This window comes from Ictalurus punctatus, chromosome 11, assembly GCF_001660625.3.
Source record: "Ictalurus punctatus breed USDA103 chromosome 11, Coco_2.0, whole genome shotgun sequence".
Taxonomy (NCBI): domain Eukaryota; kingdom Metazoa; phylum Chordata; class Actinopteri; order Siluriformes; family Ictaluridae; genus Ictalurus; species Ictalurus punctatus.
In genome coordinates, this window is record NC_030426.2 from 4,021,199 (window position 1) to 4,047,801 (window position 26,603).

General features: G+C 43.7%; 1 protein-coding gene across 9 annotated transcripts in view; it reads left to right on the forward strand.

Annotated features, from left to right (window-relative positions):
• Positions 1-26,603, forward strand: part of foxp1b (forkhead box P1b) — a 185,988-nt gene that overhangs the window by 150,659 nt on the left and 8,726 nt on the right. For all 9 annotated transcript variants that reach the window (XM_017479637.3, XM_017479632.3, XM_017479631.3 and 6 more), the window contains 8 exons: positions 1,091-1,232; positions 7,065-7,263; positions 13,828-13,935; positions 20,536-20,623; positions 21,657-21,740; positions 24,925-25,129; positions 25,312-25,388; positions 26,128-26,229. In XM_017479637.3, coding sequence (XP_017335126.1) covers positions 1,091-1,232; positions 7,065-7,263; positions 13,828-13,935; positions 20,536-20,623; positions 21,657-21,740; positions 24,925-25,129; positions 25,312-25,388; positions 26,128-26,229 — 1,005 coding nt within the window. The remainder of the gene's footprint in view (positions 1-1,090; positions 1,233-7,064; positions 7,264-13,827; positions 13,936-20,535; positions 20,624-21,656; positions 21,741-24,924; positions 25,130-25,311; positions 25,389-26,127; positions 26,230-26,603) is intronic.

Sequence of the window (26,603 nt, forward strand, 5' to 3'; positions counted from 1 at the left end):
GCTCATATACAATGCTGACTCTGATCTGTGAATATTTCCAGCTTTCTGCCGCTGTGAGTTTGCGAACAGTCATTGAGAGCGTTAAACACCCCTGTCCGTCTTTCTCTTATCAGCATCACTTCATCTACTCGTTCTGATGCAGCACCGATCGCGGATATTAGATCAGTTCGATCAGCCTCTCTTGTTCGGTCATTCTGCTCTCTGCTGATTCATTTCTTCCTCCATTTCTTTGGCACTTTCTGTTTTTTTTTTCTCTCTTTATTTCTCTCCACCCCACCGCGTTAGGTTCCCATCCATTTTTCTCTCTCTCTCTCTCCAGCTGTGCCCCGAACATACCTCACAGGTCTACTTGAATAAAGAATTCTTCTCCACCACCATTGCTCTTGTAGAAAACGCCTCACCCCGTGAGGTCGCTCCCGACGCCAGGCTTCTCCGCTCTGAGCTCACGAACAGCACACACGAACGCCAGGAATACCGGGTCGAATTTATTTATTTTTTCACTGCAGGCTCAATTCTTGAAAACTGTTTTATTTAAATATTCTGCTCCTTAAAAATTCAATCAGCACGGAGTAATAATAGGCATGGATTTTTTCCAGCTCGTGTGTGCTGTATAGTTCCGCTCCCCTCACATACTTTTTTTTTTTTTTTTAAAGTTTTTATTAATTTTTTATTTATTTTTTTTCTTATAATACCATGTATTGCATGACTAAAAGTAATACCCGAGGTACAGCTGTATGGTGTGCTATGAGGTCTTTGATAATACTCGAATGCCAGCTAGCCCAAAGCCCCTTGCCCTCCTCGGCTCTCTGATAGGAAGACAGCGAGCCGTTTGTTCCCTGGGATCCGAGCTTTGATACGGCGGATGATAAAGGCTTACTTTCGGCTGCACGCGTGTTCACTGAATTATGAATGGCCGTAATTAAAATCCTGCGGTGCTTATTATGAATGATTAACTATGTTGTTTCATTGTTTGTCACAACTCTGAGTTAATTAAGAGAGGAAGGCATGTACCTGCCGTGTGTGTGTGAGAATGATTTGTAGTCTGTTGTCTCACTGTCCCTTCTCGCTCGCGCTCTCTCTCTCTCGGTAGGTTTCCACGCAGCAGTTGGCGTTTCAGCAGCAGCTCCTTCAGGTTCAGCAGCTGCAGCAGCAGCATCTGCTCAGTCTGCAAAGACAAGGCCTGCTGTCCATCCAGGCGAACCATAATCTGCCTCTGCACTCTCTCGCGCAGGGTAAGGACAAACACACACACTCTTGCACATCCAGTATGTATGTCCTGCCATTCCGTATCTTACCAGTGTGTCCCGATGAGAAGGAATGGAAATAAATATCGTTTCTTCAACTAGTTTCATTCAGTTTCACACACAGACTCACTCCCAAGCTCTCTCTCTCTCTCTCTCTCTCAACCCTTTCACGTCCACATAGGCTTATACTGATCATTTGACCTCCCGTGCCTCTCCTAAACTCCTATGTCCAGTATAAGATCTATTTAATGTATCTTGCATCATCTCATATTTTAACCTTAGCTTCATTTCACCAAGCCCGGACTCGGTCCCATCCCCACGCCTCCTTTCATCCTCCTCTCTGTCACTCCTTATCCTCTGCTGGCTCCGTTCCAAGCCGAAAGCACACCAGGTGCGTTGTTTCCCAGCTTCCCAGAGTGAATCGTGGCCAAACCCCTATTTTCTCAAGCACACGCTGAGTCAATACTTGTTTTGCCAGGAAGTTTATTTCATTATACACCCCCTGTTATATTTTCTCAAGGAGCAGCTACATAGTCACAAAAGCTCTTTCATATAAGGTTGCCCCCCCCCTCTTCGTTCCCAATACTGACTGTTCTCTCTCTCTCTCTCTCTCTCTCTCTCTCTCTCTCTCTCTCTCTCTCTCTCTCTCTGCCTAAGACAAACAACCTCTTAGTAAGATAAGGCGAGAAAGGGAGGAGGAGGTGGAGTTGGTTAGGTAATGTGCAAACACAGTGTTTGTACAGTCTTGTTATTGTTTGTTCATGGCATTGTAATAAAAACGAAGAAGGAAAAAAAAGCGGTACATTTAGTCCGAATACCCACAATGCCCTCGGGGTAGGCACGGCGATGTAACGTCTAGTTCAGGATCAGGATACTGACACGGGCTGCCGTTAGCGCCGTAAAGTCCTTAGTTGGTTACGTCCATCATTTAGAACATGACCGTTAATACGGCTCATTAAAACAAAAATCCCCAGATGATTCGAAGGCTGAATTTTATACGAACTGATTTGTTCACATGCAAGTGTTTGAATGAGGAAAGATATTTTAATATTTGCGCTGCATGAATTAATATATGAAGAGTATACAACCCCGATTCCAAAAAAGTTGGGACGCAGTTCAGAAGCCCGCATCTCTGATGGTATGGTGGTGCATTAGTGAATATGGAATGGGCAGCTTGCACATCTGGAACGGCACCATCAGTGCTGAAAGGTATACACAGGTTTTATACCTTTTATACATATTCTTCCATCCAGATTCCATCCCATCTTTACTTCTGAGAGAGTCTGCCTCTCTAAGATACTCTTTTTTTATACCCAGTCATGTTACTGACCTGTTGCCAATTAACCTCCAGCTGTTTCTTTTTAGTAACACTTACTCTTCCAGCTTTTTCTTGGCCTTTTTTGAGACAGCTCAACTTTTCTGAGACATGTTGCAAGACATTTTCTCAGTTTCATCGTTTGATACGTTCTCCTATGTTCTACTGTGAATGAGATACGGGTTCATGAGATCTGCAGATCATTGCGTTCTGTTTTTATTTACATTTTACACGGCGTCCCAGCTTTTTTGGAATCGGGGTTGTGTTTACATTACTCTTATCTCTCAGAGTTAAGACGCATGGGAGCTAGATTATATTATATTCCTTTAATAGAAATTCAGCATCATCGCCCAGGCTGGACTGCTTTAGCAGTGACACTCTGTCCTCAGATCTCTTCATAGACTAAGTGGGCGTGTGTGTGTGTGTGTATCTGACCTGGCCTATTTGCCACATTTTCTGCCTCACTGTTTGAAGTTATTGATGACCTTTTCCTTTCACACCCCAGCAGACTTGTTCATGCTTCAGTAGGCCAGCCTTCCAGAGGCCGAGATCTAATCTGTTCAATGTTCAACAAAAGTAGTTAGCATTGCCGTATGAGAGATGAGTTAATGCTCCTCATGTGCGTGTGATCGTGGGTGTCGGGATAGCAGTAAGGAAGGGAAAAGAAAAAAAAAACATGCTTCCTCGTCTATTTCACGCCACCCAACCGTGTGTTTTTTACTTAAGTCTTATTTTTTTTTAACACTTCCGTCATTGAAAAGTAATAATAGCTGTGTACACGCAATGAGATGAAGTGCTAGCTGTATGTAATAAGAGCTCAGTGCTTTTGCTTGCCTTGAAGAAATCCGGACGACCGTGACATCATTTTATGTCAGAAATCTTAATGGCCTCTTTGTGTAAAGGTTTTATTGGGATTTTATTGATTTCTAAGAAATTTCTGCGCTTTCGTCTATCAACATAATCATGAAATTTGGGCAATAAATTAGGTTAGGTGTAATCATAGGATAATGCGTTCAAGCAACAGTCTCTCTCTTGCTGTCGACTGTTGCTTTATATCCTCTTTATATTCCATCTTGTTGCCAAACACCTCGAGTGAACTGCTGTGGGTGCTGTTAGATGCAGTCACAACTGGCAGAAAAGCATCATCTCTCGTTATCGCCCTATTAATAACGGCATCTCACCCGCGGCCCCGAAGACGTCCCGGATGTCAGACCTGCGTGCGTGAGGAAGCGTGGACGTGCCAGTGCACTTGTTTATCATCGATAAGTTTTCATCGAATCCCGTCGAGCGAGTTCATTGGTCTAAAAATATATTGTTAACTTCGGCACCCTTTTCTTTCTCAAAAACAAGCTTTGATGACAGTCAGCCTGTCTAGTCTAATCTAAAAATAAACCGTCCATCACCCAAACACTGAGCTACTTTATTTATGGCCGTCAGTATGGGTGGAAACTTGTTTCTGCACGAGTGTAACTTGGTCACGGAGCACTTATTCGTTGTGTTTTGAGGTTGACTATGTCGAATTGAAAAAAGGTTAAAAAATATATATATATATATATATATATATATAGACTGGAAAACAGATGAAACATCTTAAACATCTCTATAGGGATAAGAGAGAGCGTAAGAGAATAGGCAGGGAGAGAAGGAGATGGAGAGGGAAGGAAATGATGTCTGACCTGTTCACTCAGTCAGACACCTGCATTAGCCATGTTCTCCCAGGTGCTTCTGCAAGGTGTGTGTGCGCGTGTGTCATACCCCCGTCCACTCTATTACCTGCCTTTCATTGCACTCTGTGTGTGTGTGTAGCCGCTCCCCGAGAAAAAGCCAGCTCTCATCCCCCGCCTCCCATCGGTTTAGTTGTCCAGGAAAGGGCCGTGGGATGGCGACAAGACAAATTTGCTGTTAATACGCAGCCAGTGAACGTGGCCAGCAAGTACTGGCGTTGATTGATCATTCAGCAGCGTGGCACTGCTTTAATAGCTCCTGTAGCATTCAGAGAGGAACATATTTTAGGCCTAAGGGCTGCTTATCAAAGACGCGGCGATCAGAGACACATGAGCGGGGGGAGGGAGGGGAGGCGGTGAAGGTCTTCGCCTGATGGAACAACAAACTAATAGTTGTGTCACACCGGGCCCCCAATAGAGCACTGTAGCACCTTGGAAAAAAAAAGCACAGCCGGCCACTTTACACAGCCAGAGCCACCGGGTCATTTTTTTTGCAGCCGATGATGATGATGGTTGGCGACTGATGCGGTTATGATCCTTAAATCAACTTTCTGCTCGCTTGAACAGGGTCACAGGGAGTGTGGGGGTGGTACAAGGACGGGAAAGGTTGAAAGAGGAAACAGTTCTCCCTCGTCCAAGCGCGCCGGCGTTACCTGCCGCGGTAAAAATGTAGTCGCGCCACCGGTAATCAATCAAGGTTGACGCAGACATACATTTTTTAAAACGAGGGCTGTGTATCTTTGGCCTCTAATGAGCGGAAGGAGCAGGACGAGGTTAGTCTGAAAAATGGCAAACCGCCATAGATGCAGTAATCCAGGACCAAGAAGATAAATTTAGGGTCGGGAGCAGGGTTTCGATTAAATACAGGATACTGTATATTCCTCTGGAATTGGGTGATTGAATAATGGTAACGGTTTAATCCGATCGGTCTGGTGGCGGAGCACGTGAACGGAGGCTAGGATGGGATTATGTCGCAGGAGGTGTCACAGCCAGTTTTGTCACTGTGCTGAAAAATCTTTGATGCAGGATGATTCACGGTGATGATTTACACACCCATGCAATTATAGACGGGTCAGGACGACCCAAAGAAGGAGAACAAATACAGACGGATAGAGAAGACGGATCTGGGAGAAGAGGCCCGTCGTGTGAAGCGCATCAGCTAAAAATACACACCACCCTGTCAATGCAGGAAAAACCCCAGGACACTCACTGCAACTGTGACCTTCCCTTTACCGCTTACCTTCAGCATCAGCCATTACAAACACTTAACGATGGAAAAACACACACACACACGCGGTCCTGAAAAGTGATACATGTTCACGATCATAACAATGTGTCATGAATAACAGTTGAGCTGACCTGCCAAAAAGCGCAGCAAAAGGACACACCCAGTATCCACAGCAGCACAAAGATGTTCCTTGGAACGTGGAAAGGTTATTGATTGGCCCCGCAATAATTTCCGCCAGCTCTTTGATATGCAAACGATCTTGAGTGAATTTACAGCAGTACTATCAGACTCATTTCACAGTTCTTAGTGTCGCTCTCTCCCTCTCTCTCTCTCTCTCTCTCTCTCTCTCCAGAGCTTTCCTCGCCTCATTAGCCCACTGTTCTCCATTACCGGCATAATTAAAATCTTTAGTAGCTTATCAAATTCAAAATATTTTCTGCTGATCGCATTGAGGTCTTCAACTCGCTGGTTAGTTTTGCCACAAAAGGAATAAATTAAGATTAAGCGCGCGCGCGCGCGTGTGTGTGTGTGTTACAGTTAAACGCTTGAAAGGGAACGGTTATGGTATCTGCATAGAAAGAGAGCGAGATGGATTAAAGACGGGAAATAAAAACTGTACATAGTAAAAAAAAATAAAAATACATAAAGATAAGCAGAGGGTAAATAATCTCCCTTTATATATTGAAAATTGATTCAATGAATCAATTACTAGAGATGAGATGGGTGTCGATGGGTCCATCCACCAAGTCCTCTCTTCGTTTATATTCCGTAGCTCCAAGTGCGTATGTGTGTTATATATTCGCTACTATATTTATAGCGTATGAATCACGAGCTACTGCTAATGCAGCATCTCAGTTCAGTCACATTTAACTTGGTCATGGGCAGCGATTTAATGGTACAGAGAGCTGTGTGTGTGTGTGTGGAATTTGTGATCTGTTCCTGATCTGTCTTTGTGTTCGAGCTGCAGTGTGCCGTTTTAAATGAGGTTTAAGTTGTGTGTGTCAATTAGGCAGTGCAGAGCTTTAAGTATTTTGCACATTAACTTGCTTTTCAGAATATTACCCTAGGGGCCTTTTTCTTTTCTTCTTTTTTTTTTTCTTGCCCGCTTCCTCGCACACCCTTTTCCCTTGGTCTGTCGTTTTTTCCTTCTTCTTCTTCTTCTTCTTCTTCTTTTTCTTCTTCTTCCTGTGAGTGATCGTTTTTATGTGTTTAAAAAGTGCTATTGTGAACTTGCTCTCTGGTCTCAGAAGACCGTTCCGATTTCACGCCTTGTCTGTATGTTAATTATTTACTTGTAAGCATGAAATGCACATGAATGCCAGAGATTTGTATACACAAACACCCTCGGTGAGAGAGGGAGCGCGAGAGAGAGAGAGAGAGAGCACGATACGAGCGCATCTCCTGACGCTCGCCCGTAGTGGAACAATTCCTAATTAATACGCTCCTTTGTTTACTCAGCTCCTTGTTTTTTTTTTTTTTATATTTAATTACAGCATGAGTGGAAGTGGATTAGCCCATTAATTGATTTAATTATCCAATTTGTTTTGTGGCAGGCGTGATTCCAGCTGAGCTGCAGCAGCTGTGGAAGGAGGTGACGGGCACGCACGTGAAGGAGGAGAACAGCGGCAGCAACAACGGCCACCGTGGCCTGGACCTGTCCTCCGCCTCACCCGTGCCTCCCAAAAGCATCCTCCTCAACCAGCACGCTACGTCGAACGGCCAGTACGGCAGCCACGCGCTCAAGAGAGAGAGGTGCGAGCGCCGCTCGAAACGCTAATCACTATTATTACTAAGAATGCTAGTAACGGGCAGCCGTTTTCTCGGAAAGCGTGCGGACAACCTTTACAGTTATTACCGACACGCATCGCAGTTACTGGAGTTTGTTGTTTTTCCTCTTTATTTTAATAACCTGTTCCATCTTTTACAGCTGTATTTATAGAACCTAATGTTCGGGGGAACATGTGCGTGCCATGCGCCTTGACCCATGCCACAGTTCAATAGCAGTATGCTGTGCTATAGATAGATATCTAGCTGAGGCGGTGGGCGTTTACATTTTCTGTATTATTATTTTTTTTCCCTCCGTATCCTTTTTTCCGTCCGACGTGTTATCGAAACACATTAGTGTTCGCCACCTCTTTCCTGTCATCTTCGACTAAAGCAAACAGGCCCTACTTGTTTCCCCATTCGAGATTGCAATGCCTTCAGGGAGATCGGATTTTGATGGACAGCTACCCATAAGGCTTGGCCTAGTAACTATTAATTTATCGTTAGTAAGTACATCACTCGTTTCATTAAGGGCACAAGCTCTGCAGGCCAATTCCGTCTTTGGGGAAGGGAAGCGAGCACCTGGGAGTCCATGGCTATTTCTGCAGCTAGATTACAGCAATGGGAATAGGCCCATTTCCTTATTAATTACCAGCTTACTTCAGTAGGCTTCACTATTTGTGTTTGATTCTAAGTACTTGTGAATATACAGCTGTGCGGCTTGACTTCTGTTTGTTAAAGAAGACTTGAAATGACCCCAAAACGCCGATACACACCCTAGTAAATGCCAGTTATTAGATTGCTCTAGGTTGGGCTCTGTTGTAATTGCAGCTCTAAGATAAGAAGAGAGGCATAGAGGAGCTCGCATAAAGAAAAGCCACAGGCATCTATTTTTTTGTTGTTGTTTTTATTTATTTTATTTTTTTTGCACTGTAAAGAAGCAGGTCGTCGTCCCTGAACATTATAAAGGTTCTCCATGCGAAGGCTTGACATCATCCCGACATGGAGATTTATTTAGAAAAAGCGTCGCGTCACAGCCGTGTCTTTGAGGAAGAAATTAATTCGGCGTGTAACACGTTCACTTGTTTTTATCTGCTGAGGCCTGATCTTTGAACTGCTTGCGAGAAGCCTCAAGGCACAGTGAGCTCATTCGTTCTCTCTCTCTCTCTCTCACACACACACACACACATACCCATGTTCGTCTGATCACGACCTGTGAGAGTGATGCAAATGAAAACACGGTTAATACTGCAAATCCAGGCCTGGCTGGAATGAGCGTAAAGTTTGCACAATCCCACTCTCCGTTGAAGTGAAGGTGTAGTTAGACTGGAAACAGTGTTCCTCTCGCTGAGACGAGTGAAGATATTCCCTCATGGATGAGATAAAGGGAGTTATGTGCAGGACACCATTCGCTGACCGATGTTTATTTTTTGTACGAAGCAAAATAGATTGCTTTTCACAGTGCCTGTCCACAATACAGACCCAATCATTCACTTAGCAGCGATTATCGTGCGCGGAATACGACACGGCAGGGTGTGGCGTTATAGGGAATTAATCAACGACAGGGTGGTCTGATGCAGCTGGAAGCAGAGTTAGTTTTACCACCTGGAAGTGTATAATTCTCCGGTAACAGTACGTCACAAACAGTTGCTGCTACATCGATAGCTGTTACAATTTGTAATTGATTAAGTAATGATAAAGTCACACCTTTTTAGTTAAAAAAAAAAAGGTTTTAGCCTTTTTAGAGCAGTTATAAACAGCTGTACACCTTAAAAGCCTCTTGAAATTAAGAAGACAAAATAATAATAATAAAACCCAGAAAGTCTTGAAGATCAACACCAGTCAGATTCAGAAGGGCTTTTTGTTTCTTCTTTCTTTCTTTACTGTTTTTCTTTCCTCGAAAAGACTTTGTCACTCACACCATCTCACCGACGTGCACACACAAGTCGTCCATCATTGGAAGAAGAAGTTTAAAAAAAAAAAAACCCAGAACGGTAAACAAGCTCTAGGAGGGAGCCGCGCCTTCTTTGAAACATCGGAGAAGACGGGAGTAAAAGCTCACCCTTTCCCTCTCCGACACGTGCCGTTGAAGATTAAAGAAGACGTCAACAGCAGTTTAGCGCGCAGCAGCATGAAGAAGGCACTCTGCAGGCTGAATATGCAGCAAGCGTCTCAGATCTGTCAGAAGAGCGAGCAGGTGATCGCTCCCTCGCTTCTCTCCCGCGCTCATGCTCTCACCGTCCCCCTCCAACGAGCTCCGTTTAGGGCCGGTGTTAACGATAAAACTCATTCTCCTTGCTAAAACACGTTACACGAATTAGAGGACGGTATTAATAGCTCTGTGCTTTGACGATGCGTCGCGTATCGTTTGTTTGTGTGGGATGACGCAGTGACATCCTTCAGTTATTCCGTCCGAATCAGCTAGACTGAGTTCTGTCCACACCTTGGTTGAACCCAGGAGGGGTTTAGTTCAGGGGATCTGTTAAGACCTGTTCGCAGGTATGTCGTCTTCTTCGTCCCGCTGAGCTTTCGACGATTTTTTTCTTCTTCTTTTTTTTTTCTTCTTTTTCTTCACGAGTCCTTTTTGTCATGCAACAGCCAGCAGGCAGCGAGTTGATGGACCTGCTCCCTCCAGTCCTGCCGGATCGTTTTCCTCTCGGCCCGTTAAGTACCATGTAGTTAGGTTCATGTGTCATATAAAAATCTGGCCAGTCACTGCGACGCCTGCAACTAAAACCTTAAGTGCATCCACAGGCGTCGTTCGCTTGCTTTTCACTTCCGTCTTAAAGGAAAGGAGAAGAAATCCAATCGCTCAGCGCGCGTTTTAGACGCGGCCCGCTCCTGCTTTTAGCAGCCTCGCTGCTCTCCCAGTGGTGCCGGCCGTGGAGACGAGGCACTCTCACACACCCAAATATGATAAAAGCCTTCAACGTGTCAGTCCATCTGACCCATCAGCACGCCGATAAGGGGCCAACAGCTGCATGAACCTGCACAAACCTATGCCCAGATACTTATCTTATTTAGAAAGAGCGAGGTTTGGGGAAAGAAATTTGAGAGAATTTTTTTTTTTTTTTTTTTTTTTTTTTATGAGGAAAAAAACGTTGCCCCTGTTGTTCTATTTTCTCTTTTCCTTCCCAGCATGCATCAGGAAGGGGACGCTCAGGGGACATGCAGCTCAGCGAATTTGTTAAAGAGATAAATAATCAGATACGGGCACGCTTTTCCCCACCGCCTCTCCCCCTTTAATTGATCTTCCACTCTGAAAATGATAATTAAATCATTTTAGGGGCGAGTCTTAGTGAGAATTGAGTCGGGGGTTGGGGGAATTGGCTAAGGGCTCACCGGGGGTTTGTGGGTTTTTTTTGCGTCCCCCCCCACACACACACACACACACACTTGAAAAAAATTCTACAAATTGTGTTTTGACTAAAAGCAATTTATCTGTGTAAACTCAGACCCAGATCCTGCATCACTGGTAGAACTGTAAGGTGTGAAATTCCAGCTGCTGCCTTTTATACATTTATACATCCTAACGTATCAAGATGGCGTGAGCTTTGCACTGCGTTACCCTATTGAATCATAATAATCTTTATAATAATGTGACACAGCAGCATTTAAAAAAACAATTTTTTATCATAAGCACTTAGACATTTAAGCGTCCTTGAATTTGACACGTGCACTGTTGCTGGACGTGTGTTTAACCTCGGGACGTGTTTGACCGCAGCTTAACGGCATCGCCTGAAGTCTGCTTCACGTCACCGAGTTTCTCTTTGACCCACCGCGTAAGCGGCAAGCAGACGGCGCGATTTGCCACACTGAAGTTAAAAGATCATTAGAGGTCGTCGCGTTCTGTCCCCGAGGCTGCTCGACTATAATAGACCTGCCTGGAGACGAGTCAAATTGAATTCAGCTGAGGCACCGCGAGGGCCGCTTGTAGACTGCCGGACTGAAACGGGGCCGTCATTGTGAGGACCCTCCCCTCATCCCAAAAATGCCCCGTCCCCTATTACCCCTAATGTTCCGCTCTTTAAATTTCCGTCCATTTCCCACAATTTAGTTACTTTAAAGCGAGTCACTTTTGTCCTCATTTGCCTCTCGCAAGTCCTCGAGCGCTCTGCTGTTCAATATCGTTTTAATACTAAATTAAGCAACACGCGAAGGAGAATTAAAAACGAGGATGTCTTTTACATTAAAAATCGCCGCTATGTTCGCCAGACGGACGTTTTGCTGGTCCTTGTTAAAAAGTCATTAGAATATATCTTGCCCCGTCTATTTATTAGCCGTATCGAAACAGATGTCTTTAATGCAGATGCATAATTCATCGTTGGATGGAAAAAGAAAAGAAGATGGTTCTGATTTCTGGAAAGGAAAAGAAGTACGCTTAGTGCATTCATATACCGTGGCTCGATTGTTGCTTGTTCACGGCAATGTTCACTCTTGAGGAAGTAACTAATTGTATGAGAAAACTTAAAAAAAAAAAAAGAAAAGGTTTTTAATCTTGGAATTACGACATTTAGTGTAGTTCAGTGGATTAGTAGGGGTTTATTAGTTTGTTGGAGTGAGTGATAATACTCATTTTTTAATTTATCAAATAATAACTGGTGGGAAAATGTTCAAAGAAAGCTTGCCAGTTCTAAAGAGACGGCATGCATGTTGTTTCCTAAGGCTGTTGCACTGGTTCGTGAAGGGGTGTGGTTTGCTGAGAGATGCTAGCGTTCACTCCGTATAGAGACCATGTCACACTGATGGCGGTAAAGAAAATTCCCGCTGAGCAGCTTCACGTGTTCCAACGTGCCATTTTTGTCGGTTTAACTAACTTTTACTGTCTCGTCGCTATCATTTGTGCTATATAGGCCGTAGTTAGTGTAAGAATTCGCTTTTGAAGGCGAGAAAGCGTTTTGCGGGCTGTTTTCATTCGGCGGCACGGACAGTTGTTTGCTGCTGCTTCGGGGCCCTGTTTACACTAGTGCGTTTTCCTTTTCAGACGGCGTTTTAAAACTAAAACGATCCGCGCCCACACTACACGACCGAAAACGCACGTGACGTGACCGTCCGTGCACGCTGGGCATGCGCATACAAGTGTAAACAGGAAGTTGGTTGCTAGTCCAAATCGGCGTTCCATGTAGGACTTCCGCCGCTTGAAATGAGATTTCTTGTCGATCGATCTAATCGTAGCTCGCCTCGTGCGCATGTAGGAAGCCGCAGTGTTATAAAATACAGAATTTAACTGCACAACGGCGGCTAAGAATGACGGCAAAGCCAGCAACACTTGCGGTTCAGTCTCCATGTTGTTGTGTATACGATCAAAGGTAGAGTAACGGTCATGTGGTAGGGGCTTGACGAATCAGGGAAGGATACGCAGCGATCCAGAGGATCCAGTCTGCGGGTGAATACGGGCGAAGCCGCGCCTTCGTCTTGGTCCGTTTACACTGAAACACGAGCCCGGAGTTTTCAAACTAAAACGAGGTCTTCGGCGTTTCCAAAAGTCTCCGTTTTCGAGGATGGAAAAATGTTACAAAGCACCTTCATGAATGTTAAATAAACATCTCCTTAAAGAAAGCTTCGCCGTATCCACGTCAACGATTATATGCTTTTGTTTTCTTACAGAACAACACTCTTTCTTTTTTTATTTTTCAATCCGTTTATTATTTGGTTCAGATTACGCTAAGTGTGCGGTATAGTAGTCACTGTGAATGACTTGTTACCATAGAAACGATAGCATATTAGAACGAGTGCATCGATACGAGCCTTCATCGTTCGTGTTAGAGCCGTGCTGTCATGGAAGACTAATTAACGTCTTTTCACCGATCCAATTCCACAGAATCCAGCGCTGTGGTATAGCATTGTTTCAGCTAGCTTCAGTAATAGTCACCGACTCAGTTATTGCAATAGCATTCGCAACTCCAGCAGTCCTAGCAAACATGATGCGTATGGCCAAACAAAATATTGCAGCGGTAGAGGAATATTAGTGTTAAATCCTCGCTTGCACACCCGGGCTGTTGGCGTCTCTCAGCAGGCAGATAAATTGAAAGCAGGTGGAGTTTGTTTACTGTTTGCACTCGGTGGGCGATGGCCAGCTGGATTGGGAAGCTTCCTGTTGTGGGAAAGGCAGGCTGCTCCAGGTGGATGGAGGGATCATGGTTCAGCGGTCAGAGCTGAAAGGACACGCTGTTTCTGCGAGCTCTTCACTGGCCCCATCAAAGCACCCTACCATGCACATCAGCAGAGAGCCAGAATTAGCTATTGATTGGCCGGCACCGGACAACTCGGAGTCCCTGATAGGCCACAAGTTGACGCTGGTGACAAAGCCAAGATCGCACGCGAACACCGATCACACACTGCCCCTAGAGGTCAGACGCCATGTTTAAGCCAGTTCTGGAACACCGAGGTGTATTTCCAAGCGCAGCTTTTGACCAGAATGTTGTTTCATGCAGCGTATGAACATTTAAGACGCTTATTAGATGAGGGGAAGCGCATCAGTGTAAACTATGTCGCACGATAACGTGCGTCTAAATCCGTGTCATTGATATTAATGTGTTTGTGTTTCCACAGCTCGGCGCTGGACGAGCACACGCATCACAGTCACCCGCTCTACGCACACGGCGTGTGTAAATGGCCGGGATGCGAAGCGGTGTTCGAGGACTTCCAGTCTTTCCTCAAGTAAGAACTGAATCCTCACTCTAACACGCACACACACACACACACACACAACTCTTTAAACTTATGAAGGTGAACCCAGCCGTATCGCTTGCTACTACACTGTGTGCTTTAATAGCATCTCTCCTCGCGCCTGTGCTCCCCCTTTCATTTAGCCATTCAGCCACGCTACAGGTGGACCCTCCGTGTGTGTGTGTTTGTGCGCGTGTGTGAGAGTGATAAGTGCTGTTCCCATGGTGATTTCTGCCACTTTGTTCCAAACAAACATGAGAGGCATGTTTATCTGCAGCAGGCCGCACCACAAGAGCGCTGCAGGTTTGCCCTTGTCTTTTCTCTGCGGACAGAGATAGAGGCCCTCTCTTTCCTTCGCCCGTTTTTTATTTTGTGTCGATTTTTTTTTTTTACACTTAAAACTGGTTGTTGACTGAGACAAGATCACACACTCATCCTGTAAGTGAATTGTGTACACAGGTTTCGGCAGAACAAAGCAAGTCGACGCCGATTACAGTGGCAATCTGTTAGCACACGAATCCCAAAGCTTAGCAGCTCAAGCCCTAGCACGCTGATGATACAGCATGCAGTATACAGCAGCTGTCTCTTTTACCTTTTGCCCTTATCTTAGGCACTTATCCTGAGCCCATGTGCTCAAGGCGTGTCATGTGACACCCTGAATATATATATATATATATATATATATATATATATATATATATATATAATATATATAATATGTATATGTGTGTAGCAAGTTGTTTCCATTATCAGAGCTAAAGCAGGAGGCGTTTAGGACTCTCAGCACTCCTAATCTCTAGTCTGGCGAGTGTGTGTAGTCCAACACATAGATGATGAGAACAGGCAGCATGGCAGCGCACATTAGTGATTGTGTATCGAGCCACATTCTACCACATTCTATCTATCAAAATAAAAGCGTGCAGAGTAGGGCTGCAACTAACGGTTATTTTCATAATCCATTAGTTGGCCGATTATTATTATTTCATTTATATGTTCTCGATTAATCGGATGGGGGCGGGGCAAACTTTCAGTACCCTTTTTCCGTTTATTTAAAATAAAATCCACAAACTGAGTGTTACAAATATAAACTTCAGACTAAAACGTTACACAACTGTTTGTCCAGTTATATAAGACTGAAAAGAACCCAACACACACACACACACAGACACACACCAGAATATATATTATTCATTTAGGACTGTGGTTTAATTCAGTGCTTTTTGTGCATCCGTAAAAAATACTGCATAAATATTTTATATAATAAAAACTAATATAGAAGTTTATGTTATATAGTAGTATTTAACCATTACTTTTTATAAAAGGTAACGTTGACATAAACAGTAATGGTAAATGGTCTGCACGTTACACTATGCTTTACACTGTGTCTCATTCACCCATTCACACACACACACACACACACACACTCACACACACCAGTGGTAGCAGAGCTGCCACGCAAGGCGCTAACTTGCCATCGGGAGCAACTTGGGGTTCAGTGCCTTACCCAAGGACACTTCAGCATGTGGAGTCACGTGGGCCGGGAATCGAACCGCCGACCCTACGATTAGTGGACGACCCGCCCGACCACCCGAAACGATAAATTGTTGACAGTGATTTTCATCATCGATTATTATCGATTTTCTCGATTAGTTGTTGCAGCTATAGTGCAGAGTTAAAAGACCACAGAGAGGCGCAAGGCCACGGCTGCTCTCCTCCTCCTCCTCCTCCTTTTTCATTCCCTGCCCCTTTGTGCATTTTACTTCATGCTTCAGAGTCAGATCTCCTGCCGCTTAGTGAAGTTTTTCTTTTCATAAAAGACCCGTTTAAAAATACGATGCACGGAGCTGTAACCGTTTCTCCAGATTGCATTGCAGATAACGTCGTGATCTTTCCTCTGTCTTCTGTTAGCCCGCGAAAGAAAGTGTTAAGGAGTGCGCTTGGGCCCTTTCAAGCCGTAAGCGTAAAGGAACGTGTGCTTTTCCCACTTCACACAGCAGACATCCAAACAGGAAAGCGAGCGCCTGTTTCTCATATGTTACAGCAGGCTTTGGAGTGTCCTGCTTAATCCGTCCCTCCTCCTCTCTGTGGCTTAGTTCATAGCTTCATCATTTGTTTACAAAAATGAGTGGAATTAGCATCTGAGAGCTTGGCAAAGGGAAGAAAAAAAATTCCCCCTCTCCCTAAAAAGGACCCGAGTGCACTCCGCAGTGTTTTCACAAGTGTTTTTATCATGGCAACATCTTGTTTACTTTACTTGCTTGCCCTAAACTGCTTGGAACATGTTAAGAAAACACTTGTAGAGGCACCACAAAAGCTGTCTTTGTTTAAGCGAGGCAGGGTGAAGGTTCACCCGGCATAGAGGAGGTGTTAGCGCTTGACGCCGTTAAGCGTTACCACATGCACCTCCTCCAGTCTGCCGCCCGACGGCCCAGAAGAATTGCAAATAAAGCGGCAAAAAGACGAGCACTACATCAGGTCAGACGATAAGAGGCCGTGAAAAGCTTCTTTGACCTGAGAGGGAGAGAGTGAGGAGCGCTAAGGCAGAAGCATTTAGTCAGCAGAACCTGTGTATCTGAGCGTAGTGAAAAAAGCAACGGCGCACTAACAGCGAGCCGATCTCTGCAGTGTGTGCCAACAGCAACAACCAGCATCGGGCCAAGGTGTTGTTTTAAACCCGGAGGTTATTTATTCTGTCTGCGAAAGAAAACAGTGCATACCTGGTCGTGCTGTCACAATAAATAAAATGAATGAAAAGACTAATTCCTGTTTGGGAGATGAGGGCCTGGAGGGAGAAGTGGGCTGGAGGTTTGGGGACCAGCACAAGCAGTATACAGGAGTAAGAAACTTTTGTAGCAGTTGAGTCTTCTTTTGTGCCGATAAATAGACTGGTAAGCCTCCGGGTCATAGGTGAACTCAAGCGCTGAATCTGTATGCGCTCGCGAGTGATTCCGTTAAACATCATCTTTCTTTTATTGTCAGTGAAATGAATGAACAGTTAGTGAACAACATGTGAACAATGGACCAGTTTTCTTTTTCGTTTACCGCACTGTCGTCGTTCTCACGTCATGTCATGTTAACGAGCCCGACAGAGAGCATTTCCTACACATGCTGTTCACTTTTCTAATAATGTACGCTGTCTTGAGACCTGTGTTTTACTTGCCATATTTACTATAGAACTTGGTTGTTTGCATACAAGCAGAAGGCGTCAACATCCATTTTAATATACTAATAGCGATTACCCTGAAGCATAAGCGATGTTTACTCAAGTCTGAGAAGCAACGTTAAAGACGACACAAACAAGGCGAATTCTTCGTCTTAATGGCAAATAAAAGGTGAACAAATAAATGACTGAATACTACATGATACCAAGCTGTCTTCTTTCTTTAGGACATATTTGCTCAAGTGAATGTCTACACGTCAGTGGGAACAATAAACAATGGAAGTTATCTCTAGTTTGCTCAGAGCTTGTTGTGATAGCTGTTCCCTCGGTGTGGCTTACACCATCGCTCTTTTCACTACATTATTAAGCCGGCAATAAGAGGACAGGCTGTCTCAATGACATGTAAAATGCTGACTGTTTAAGCAATGTCTATTTAACTTGTTTTATTGTGGCAATTTACATTAGAGACTGTCATCCTGCCAGGAAGCTTTATAAAAAATAAATAAATAAATTAAAAAAAAGTCCTGCGCTTGAGGTCCAGACAGTGACACATGCCAGCGCTCATAGTCCCTCCTGCTGTCAATTGTGCCGTTCACGCAGACCTCCTCATGTCCAGACACTCTTCTGCGAGGCTGATTTAAGGACCATTTGAATATTTCATTTCCTATTAATTATGCACTCTTACTCTACATGTCATTAGAAGGGAAGGAGGAAGGGGGAGGGGGAATCATCCAGTGTAACAAAGGATGAAAGGCAGAGGAGAAGCCGCGTCTGCTTTTATGAACTGCGCATTCACAAGCGTGTCACGTTGCTCCATCTCGCTTTTTAAGGTGTGATTTTTGGATGGGTGTTTTCAAAATGCTGGCTTGCTATCCATCCTCCATCGTCAGCCTTCTTTTAAGGAGAATGGTGTTGAAATTAAAAATGAGTGGGGGGGGAATCACCTTGTTTATACCTTATTTTATTATACCATATCGCTGTTGAATTCTCGAATCTGATTGGTCAGAAACTATAGCGCCAGCTATGTGTTGTTTCTATAGTAACAATTCATACACATGGACTTGTCATGTGGACAATCTACATTAAACTAAGATCAGTAATAGACTTTAACAAAGAGAGGCCTATCGTCATTGATACAGTGAAGTTTTTGTTTTGTTAGGTGACATTTATTTATCGTTTATGGAAGTCTCGGGTGTCATCTCCTCGACAAGCTGCGCTTTTTTGTCTTACAAACTTCAAGAGGGAGAGGGAAAAAGGCCAGTGAGGTAACTCTGGTTTACAGCTGCTGTAGTGCAAGTAATAACAGGAGCTGTCTTGTTACATTAAACGTAATTATAAATGGTTCAAAAGCATGACATGTTCATGAATACGTCCCAGTTTTAAATCGAGGCAAATCTCTGCGGAATACGATGAATGAAACACGTTGGGATGCGTTGTTATTGAAAAGCTTCAAGGTGGTAACATCATACTACCCCACTGATTTTAAACATGGAACATGAACAGACTTATTATGTTAAAGCGCACCTACTATGGTTTCGTCTAATTTTGTTTTAAAGTTCTCATACAATAGATTTACATGCATACAAGGTCAAAAAAATACTTTAATGTGCTCATAATTTAAACTGCAGCATTGCCTTTTTCCCCCCAGTGTCAGAAAAGAGTCGTTCAATGATCCGTTCTGAACGATTCATTCTAAACTCCTCTATCAGAGAGTATACTCTGCTCTGATTGGTTAGATGTCCCAGTCTGTTGTTATTGGTCTACCGCTATCAGCGTGTTTCTAAAAGGAAACGCCCACTACCATAGCGACTTTCAGTTCCGTCTGTTCGCGAGTAGTCGATGAAGACAGGAGGCGGGGCTTTATGTTACAAACCTACGTAGGTTAGTACGGGAAGTAAGTCTGGACTCACTAACGACTCGTTTCAGCTGTTCAGAATCGCTTCCTTCTTTTGGGAGTCGATAACCCAGTTTGTAGTGCGCTTTGATTTTTTTTAAACTTTGCAGACGTTCTTACATCCACAAACAGCTCGAAAACACACTGCATGAAAGGTCGTATTTGAAAAACCATAATGGGTTCGCTTTAACAGACGGACGTATTTGTGTGAGAGACGAGAGACACTCGTCCACCGTCATTTCACTCATTTCGTCCGAATGTAGTACACACATCTTGCACGCGTGATTCCCGTTCCCTTCCACGTCCTGTCACCTGCAAGTATCCTTCACATGCATGTCTGTTTAACCTCTGCAAACAGTCTAACATCCGCAGCAGTGACACTACCAACTCGTCCCTGCCAGCTTTCAGATCGATTAAGCCGTCACTGCTGTGGTCGCGGCCACCGCTCCTGCTTTTCTGATTAGCTATAAATGGCAAGAATAGCTGTGTTGGAAAAGAAGACAGACAGGGCCCGGCGTGCGAACGGCGGTTCCCTTCCCTCCAGCATCGCTGCTGTTCAGCTCCACGAGCCCCCATCTGGTGATAGTGACCTACATGGTCAGCAACGATGTGATATAATTTATGATATATATAATATATTGGATCCATTAGCAGGCATAATGAAGTAGCGAAATGAAAGGGTATTTGTGAAATCAGTTCAAACATCCTGCTCGGCTTATGATTAAATGATTAATGAAATGCCCCTGCATAAGCATTTTTCGAACCTGTAATTCATGCAGAGCCTGATAAAAATCCTCCAATCATATTTCCTTCACTGGCAAAAACCTTATCTCCTCATTTTATATAAATCACCACAAAAAAGGAGGAAAGCGAAAGACTTGGTGGGGCCAGCTACTTATTTAGATTAGTTATAAATGTGAGGGGGGAGGGGGTGGGGGGTGGGGGGGGGTTGTCTGGAGTAGAAGATGATCTTGGCAGTATAAAATCATAATGCGTAATTATATTCATAATTCAAGTTTATTACAGATTTCATCTCTCTTCTCCTTGTTGTCCTTTGGCTTTTTTCCTCCTAGCTTCATTTAGTTCCTCTTCATCTCAATGACATAATTAACTGGAAAAACCACCCAAACTAAGTAGATTCCATTTACATTTTGAAAAGGGGACACGTGTTGCAGGACAGCGTGATTCAGAATCTGTACTCTCTCCGAGATCATTATTCTTACCTCACACATAGGTTTCCATAGATATGCGGTCACCGCGTGAAAGGTTCCAGCACTTCTTTTTCAAGCTGCGGGAAGACGCGCTCGTTTGTGTTCGAAGAAGGTGGCGCCTTCACACACGGACTTTGATTTATTTACTTTGCATCATTTCGGTGTGCGTATACGTGGGTCCATTTTCCCTTTGAAAGAAATGATTGTACCACAGAACATGCAGATAATGTAATTCACTATTTCACCACCGTGAAAGTTTGATCAAATGTTTCATAGTCAGCTGTAAATTCTCATCTCTCTCTCTCTCTCTCTCTCTCTCTCTCTAGACATCTGAATAACGAGCACGCGTTAGACGACCGGAGTACGGCCCAGTGCCGGGTACAGATGCAAGTAGTTCAGCAGCTGGAACTGCAGGTATCCTTGCCTCTTTTCTCTCACTCCTCGCTTCATCTGCTCCTCTTCCGTCCATCTCCATCCTCCCAGTGGCTCAGAGATGTGGGGAGGGGAGGTGCAGGGAACAAAAATGAAATTATTTTGTACATTTGTGAGTAACCAGTCATTAAAAATGTGTTATGTATGCACGACAGCCAGCCAAAGATATATGGGAAGCCTGGGGCCTTAGTCCAAAAGATAATTACATTTTGAATTTTACTGGGTTTTAAAGTCATTTATGACTTTTAAGTATTTGGCAGCCCAATAAAACATTCAGTGATGGGCACGCTATTAATAATGCTCGTTTTTTTTTTCTTTATGGAAAAACACACGTTTCGCGCATCTCGTCAGTAAATATCACTTCTGCTGATTAATACATACATTGAGTGGTTTTCAGCGGCAACAGTTGTAACGGCAGCTAATGTATATGCATAAGGATATTAGTTATGCATGTATTCAGAAGGACGAGAAGGCGATGTTCCATTAGAGCAGATTAACGAGGACGAGGGACAGACACAACCCTGGGAACACCTTAAGAGTAGTGTAGCTCCAGAACAAAGCCAATCGTCCCATTGATCAGTACATTTCTGTACTGTATGCGTGTGTTTATCCGTGCTTACCCAGCAATGCGGCCTACTCAGAGTACAGTATGTTAGGGTTTGGCGCCCACAGAAAAGAAGAGAAAAGGTGTAGTGTGTTTAGGGGTGTGTCACAGACAATGCTTAGCTGTTTAGGGGTCTGCCTACTCTAATAATATGTACAGGTATCCTTTACAGGACGGAGCAAAAACTAGAAGACAGTGGTCAAAGAGGAGCCGTGTGTGTGACTGGTTATTCCAGTCGCGAAATATTTCTGATTATGAAAAGGTCTATGATGGGCACATTCATCCTGTCTTAAGGATCCGTTTGTTATTTTGTGTGGAAAATTGAAATGAAAACAAGCGGCTTCTTCAGAAACGGTTGCTCATTTGTACATCATCTCTTGTGTCCTTTCTGTCTTTGCTTGTTCATTACAGTTAGCGAAAGACAAAGAACGTCTGCAAGCTATGATGACTCACCTACACGTCAAGTCCACAGAGCCCAAACCCACCCCACAGCCCGTAAGTAACAAACCACCCGCTGGTCTCCTTGTTTATCTTCTTCCATGTTTTCTCTGATAGTTGTAAAGTAAATTTGCTTTTCACCATTACGACATCTTTTCAGAAGCCAAAAGATTATGCAGGACAGACAGAAATAGAAATCCCAGAATGTAACTGTTTTTTTTAGGGATACTCAGGTATGGCTAATGATGTTTGTTTGTTTTTTTTTGGCTTTGAAGAAACACAAAGGCATATTTATTTCATATTATTTTTATATGATACTATTTATGAAGTCTTCAGAGTTTACTAGCATGCTCAAGTTCTCTTGGCTTCCAGTACTCTTAGTATTGATATTCAGATTGACATACCTAGTCCTACTCACTGCTAGTAACACTCAGTGACTCTAGATTTAACAGACTGGTGCAACAGTTGTAAAAGAATTTAGCAGTAAAAACATCAAAAATCAGGAGTTTTATGTACATACACTCACCAGCCACTTTAATAGGAACACCTTCAGACACCGGAGTGTTGACATCAAACACCAGAATGGAGAAAAATACGTGATCTCTGTGACTTTGACCATAGCGTGGTTGTTGGTGCCAGGCTGGCTGGTTTGAGTCTTTCGGAACCTACCGATCTTCTCACACACAAACACCTATAGAGTTTAACGATGTTGAGGTCAGAGGAGAATGGCCAGACTGGTTGAAGCTGACAGGAAGGCTACTGTAACTCAAATAACCACTCTTTACAAACCATGGTGAGCAGAACAGCATCTCAGAATGCACAATGTATGCACAGCATAAAACCACTTTAGGTTCCTCTTTGTTTTTGTTTTTTGTTTTCCAGTTTTCAACTGTCTAACTTTGGTGTGGTCTTCTGCTTTTGTAGCCTATTGACCTCAAGGTCCCGCATGTGCATTCTCAAGAGGCATTGCACCGCTGCCACACGATCGGCCGAACGGATAATCGCTTGAATGAACCGATTACTGGTGTTCCTATTAAAGTGGCTGGTGTACATATTCTAATATACGGCTACTGAGAGGATGACACAGCGAATTATTTTTGTTTGTTTGTCTACATTTTCACTATAAATACATATCCTGTAGACGCCTCACAAACACACGTGCTGTAGATTAGCAGGTGTCTAGACACATGGTGTATGAAATGTGGTCTGAGATATTGAGAGCATTGTTAGCTTGCTACCACATCCCCTTATACTGATAAGAGACTTCTGAGTAAATCAGTGATTTGAAGGGAAATGTCACTAAGCCTGTTTATCAGTGTATCCGTGTATTTACCTTCACCACACACTCTTTTTAGAAAAGTGACCTTTTCTCCGTCAGTAATTAAGGGTAGTTTTTTTTTTCCTCGCTTTGTCTTTGTTTGTTTGTTCGTTCAGTAGCAGCTTGGTGAGTCAAAGGCAGTATAATTAGATCACCAGTTTAATTCATTTCTCTCTGAATTCTCTCTTTTTTGTGTGAGTGTGCTGGAAAGCACTGAAACGGTGAAAGAAATAAAGAGGAGGCCATTGTGCATCTGTCTGACCTATTGTGGCGCATAATCACCATTATAAAGCAAAGGAATAGCACTGGCATGAAGCTAGCTAATCCACACAAGTGTAAGTGTGTATGTGCTGTATGGAAAGATCCACTCTTAGACACGAGATATGTTTTGTTTTTTTTCTAATACGTTCATTATTTTCATTACTTGTAACCATCAACACGAACACAAAAGCGTTACATACAGTTTTGACGTGTATATATATATATATATATATATATATATATATATATATATATATATATATATATATATATATATATATGTCTGCACATATCGATACAAACGAACGACGTCCTATAGTTTTACAAAGCATGCATCTTACCGCACTGTCAATTTCGACCGAGCGCAGAAGCTGCCGCACGGAAGCTGTTTAAACCGTTCAAAAATTCCCCCCAAAAATGTAAAAAGCAGCGCGTGATGACAGTGCTGTGCCTTTGTCAGCGCCAGCCTTCTGAATTTCTTTATTATATATGTGTCCATCAAGCGGGGCATCAGGATGATAATGAGTGTTAATAGGCTGTGTGGTAATTGTGCTAGATGTGTGTGCTGATGGTAGGGGGTGGAGATGGGGCGGGTGGGTCGGGGGTGTGTGGGATGATGTGTGGATTGTATTAAACACTGTCTGCTGGCTTTAACCTGCCTTGCCCTCCATTTACAATGACAGCATCACCATGTAAAAAAAAAAAAAAAATTAGACATCTGATACCGTGAAAGCAATTGACAGGGTTGACATTTCATTAATTTGTTAGCACAAATGCAACCATTTATGACCCCGACAACTGAAAATCCGACGTCTTTTTCTCTGCCTTTCTCCCCTTCCCTCATCACACACCACACAGTAATCATGTTTCATTTGAAACCATGGCCTCCTTTGGCAAATTAGCAATTAAAACAATTTGGTGAGGGGAAATATGTATTTGTGTCATCAGCTACACACACACACACACACACACACGCAGATTAATAGCAAGAGCAGCAGGTCAGGCTTGCGTTTTCCACTCTAGTGAAAGAGGAGCACAGCTGCCAGAAGATCCACTGTACCACTTAGAGCTCCCTGCTTAATTAGATTATTATAGTCATTATTACTTAATACCTCTTTATAAATCTTTTGTTTCCACTTCATAAAAAGGGAACAGCCCTCTTTCTCCAGAATGTTCTAGACTGATCTTTTCGCCAGACCGTTCACGCTGAGGGTCACTCGAATACGCAATGTAATCACGGTATCCCCTCCGTAAGTCCGCTAATTAGGATCCTTCTAATACAGTTGCCGCCTATAATTAGTTCAGTTTGGCCTCTTCATCTCTAGCTTATTAGAGGCCTCTCAGGGGTGGGAAAACATGCGCTGTCAGCTGGCAAGTTTCAGGGGGACAGCTCAAATTAAGAGGGGGAAGAAGAAAAAAAATCGCCAAGACAGAATAAAACAGGGAAGATGTGTCTGAATTACTGCTGGAAAGATGGAAGATGGCAGAGGTGGAATAGGGCTCTTTGTCTTTACGAACATTTGCAAGCCAGCGCGCCACCCACACACCTCAGCGCTCGCGAGGTTGATTCAAGGGTGTGTTTGCAATTAGCGGCAGCATGCACCCAGGCAGTGATTAACGCATCAGTCCAATCCTCCCTCTTTTTTGCATTGTGCCTTTCAGCTCAACCTGGTTTCCAATGCCACGCTGTCCAAGACGGCCCCCGGAGCCTCGCCGCCCCTCAGCCTGCCTCAAACCCCAACCACACCCACCACCCCGCTTACACCGCTCTCCCACCATCCCACGGTCATCACACCCACCAGCCTGCACAGTGTCGGACCCATTCGCCGACGCTACTCAGACAAGTACAGCATGCCCATATCGCCAGGTAGCTATCAGGGCGTGAGGCCCCTCGCATATAATCCTTAATCAGCATTTATGTTTCTAATATTGTTCCGTCAACTTTTGTATACGTGTGTTTTTTTTGTTTTTGGTTGTTGTTGAACTGATATATTGGTGTTGTCATGAATTGTATGTCTCTCTCTATTTGTAAACGCACCTCGATAACAGATATCGGCCAAAACAAGGAGTTCTACATGAACACAGACGTGCGTCCTCCCTTCACATACGCATCATTAATACGCCAGGTAAGACCGCAGTCGCTCACGGCGTACACGTACATCTCTTCTCTCCCGATTTAATTCGGCTTCATGATATACACGCGTTCAAAAACCCATCTAATATTTCCAGCATGGACACAAACCGCAAACATTTTTTCCCCTTCCAACTAATGCTGTTAAAATTTCAAATACGATTTAGACCTGCGACACAGGATTAAGCAGCTGTATCGAGCACAATGGCGTCTGAGAAGAGGGAGTGTGTGAAGGAAAAGGGAGGAAAAAAAAAAAGAAGAAGCAGCTCATATACTGTATAACAATTGCTTTTGATGAAGCATTACAGCCGATGTGATTATTAGGAAATTCATTTCCCACAACAGCGGGGATGGAACATCTTTAAGATGCCCAGTCAATTATCAGAGCCAAGCACTAATCTGCCGTCGCACAAGCATTAATCTGGGCAGGGCGATAATTGGCGCCCTGTAATCTGTCCCCGGCAAAATAGTTTCCACTTGTTCTAGTTGCTTAGTGGGAAAGGGTGTATTCAAATGGATGCATTTGAATGAGGCCACACCAAAAGCATTCGGTAAACAAAGCAGCAAGAGAGTCGATCAGCAGAGACCTGTTTTACATGCTCCATTAAAGGGAAGGGTGCCTGAACACGCATCTCCTTTTGTTTAAGCCCACGTCTGTAAAGGAAATGGGGGGAAAAAAACTGTGCTTATCAGCGTTTGTGTGTGTGTGTGTGTGTGTGTGTGTGTGTTTCCAGGCAATACTTGAGTCACCAGAAAGACAGCTAACACTAAACGAGATATACAACTGGTTCACGCGAATGTTTGCATATTTCAGGCGGAATGCAGCTACCTGGAAGGTAATCTCTCATTCCTGCTTACAGCTTCCTGTTCTGGTCAAATGTACATTTCGTTATGTCCAAATTATCAATTGTATCCGTTGAGTCTTTCGAACATATTTATGGAAAGAACGAGAAGCAAGCAAGCAAATAAAAAGTCAGTGCTCGCGTGATTAAAGGTTTATAAGGTCATCTTTCACGGTTGTGGAAAAAAACCGGCAGAATATCCATGCACGCAGAACCGGACAGGGTAAAGCCAGACGGCGATAAAGAAACAGGATGTGGAATTAAGATAGAAAGCGAATAAAATGTGAACGTGCGAGAAAGACCGGCTGTGACCGTAGCTCTCAGCTCCGTAACTCAAACATCCAGTGCGCACTCTCTCACACACACGC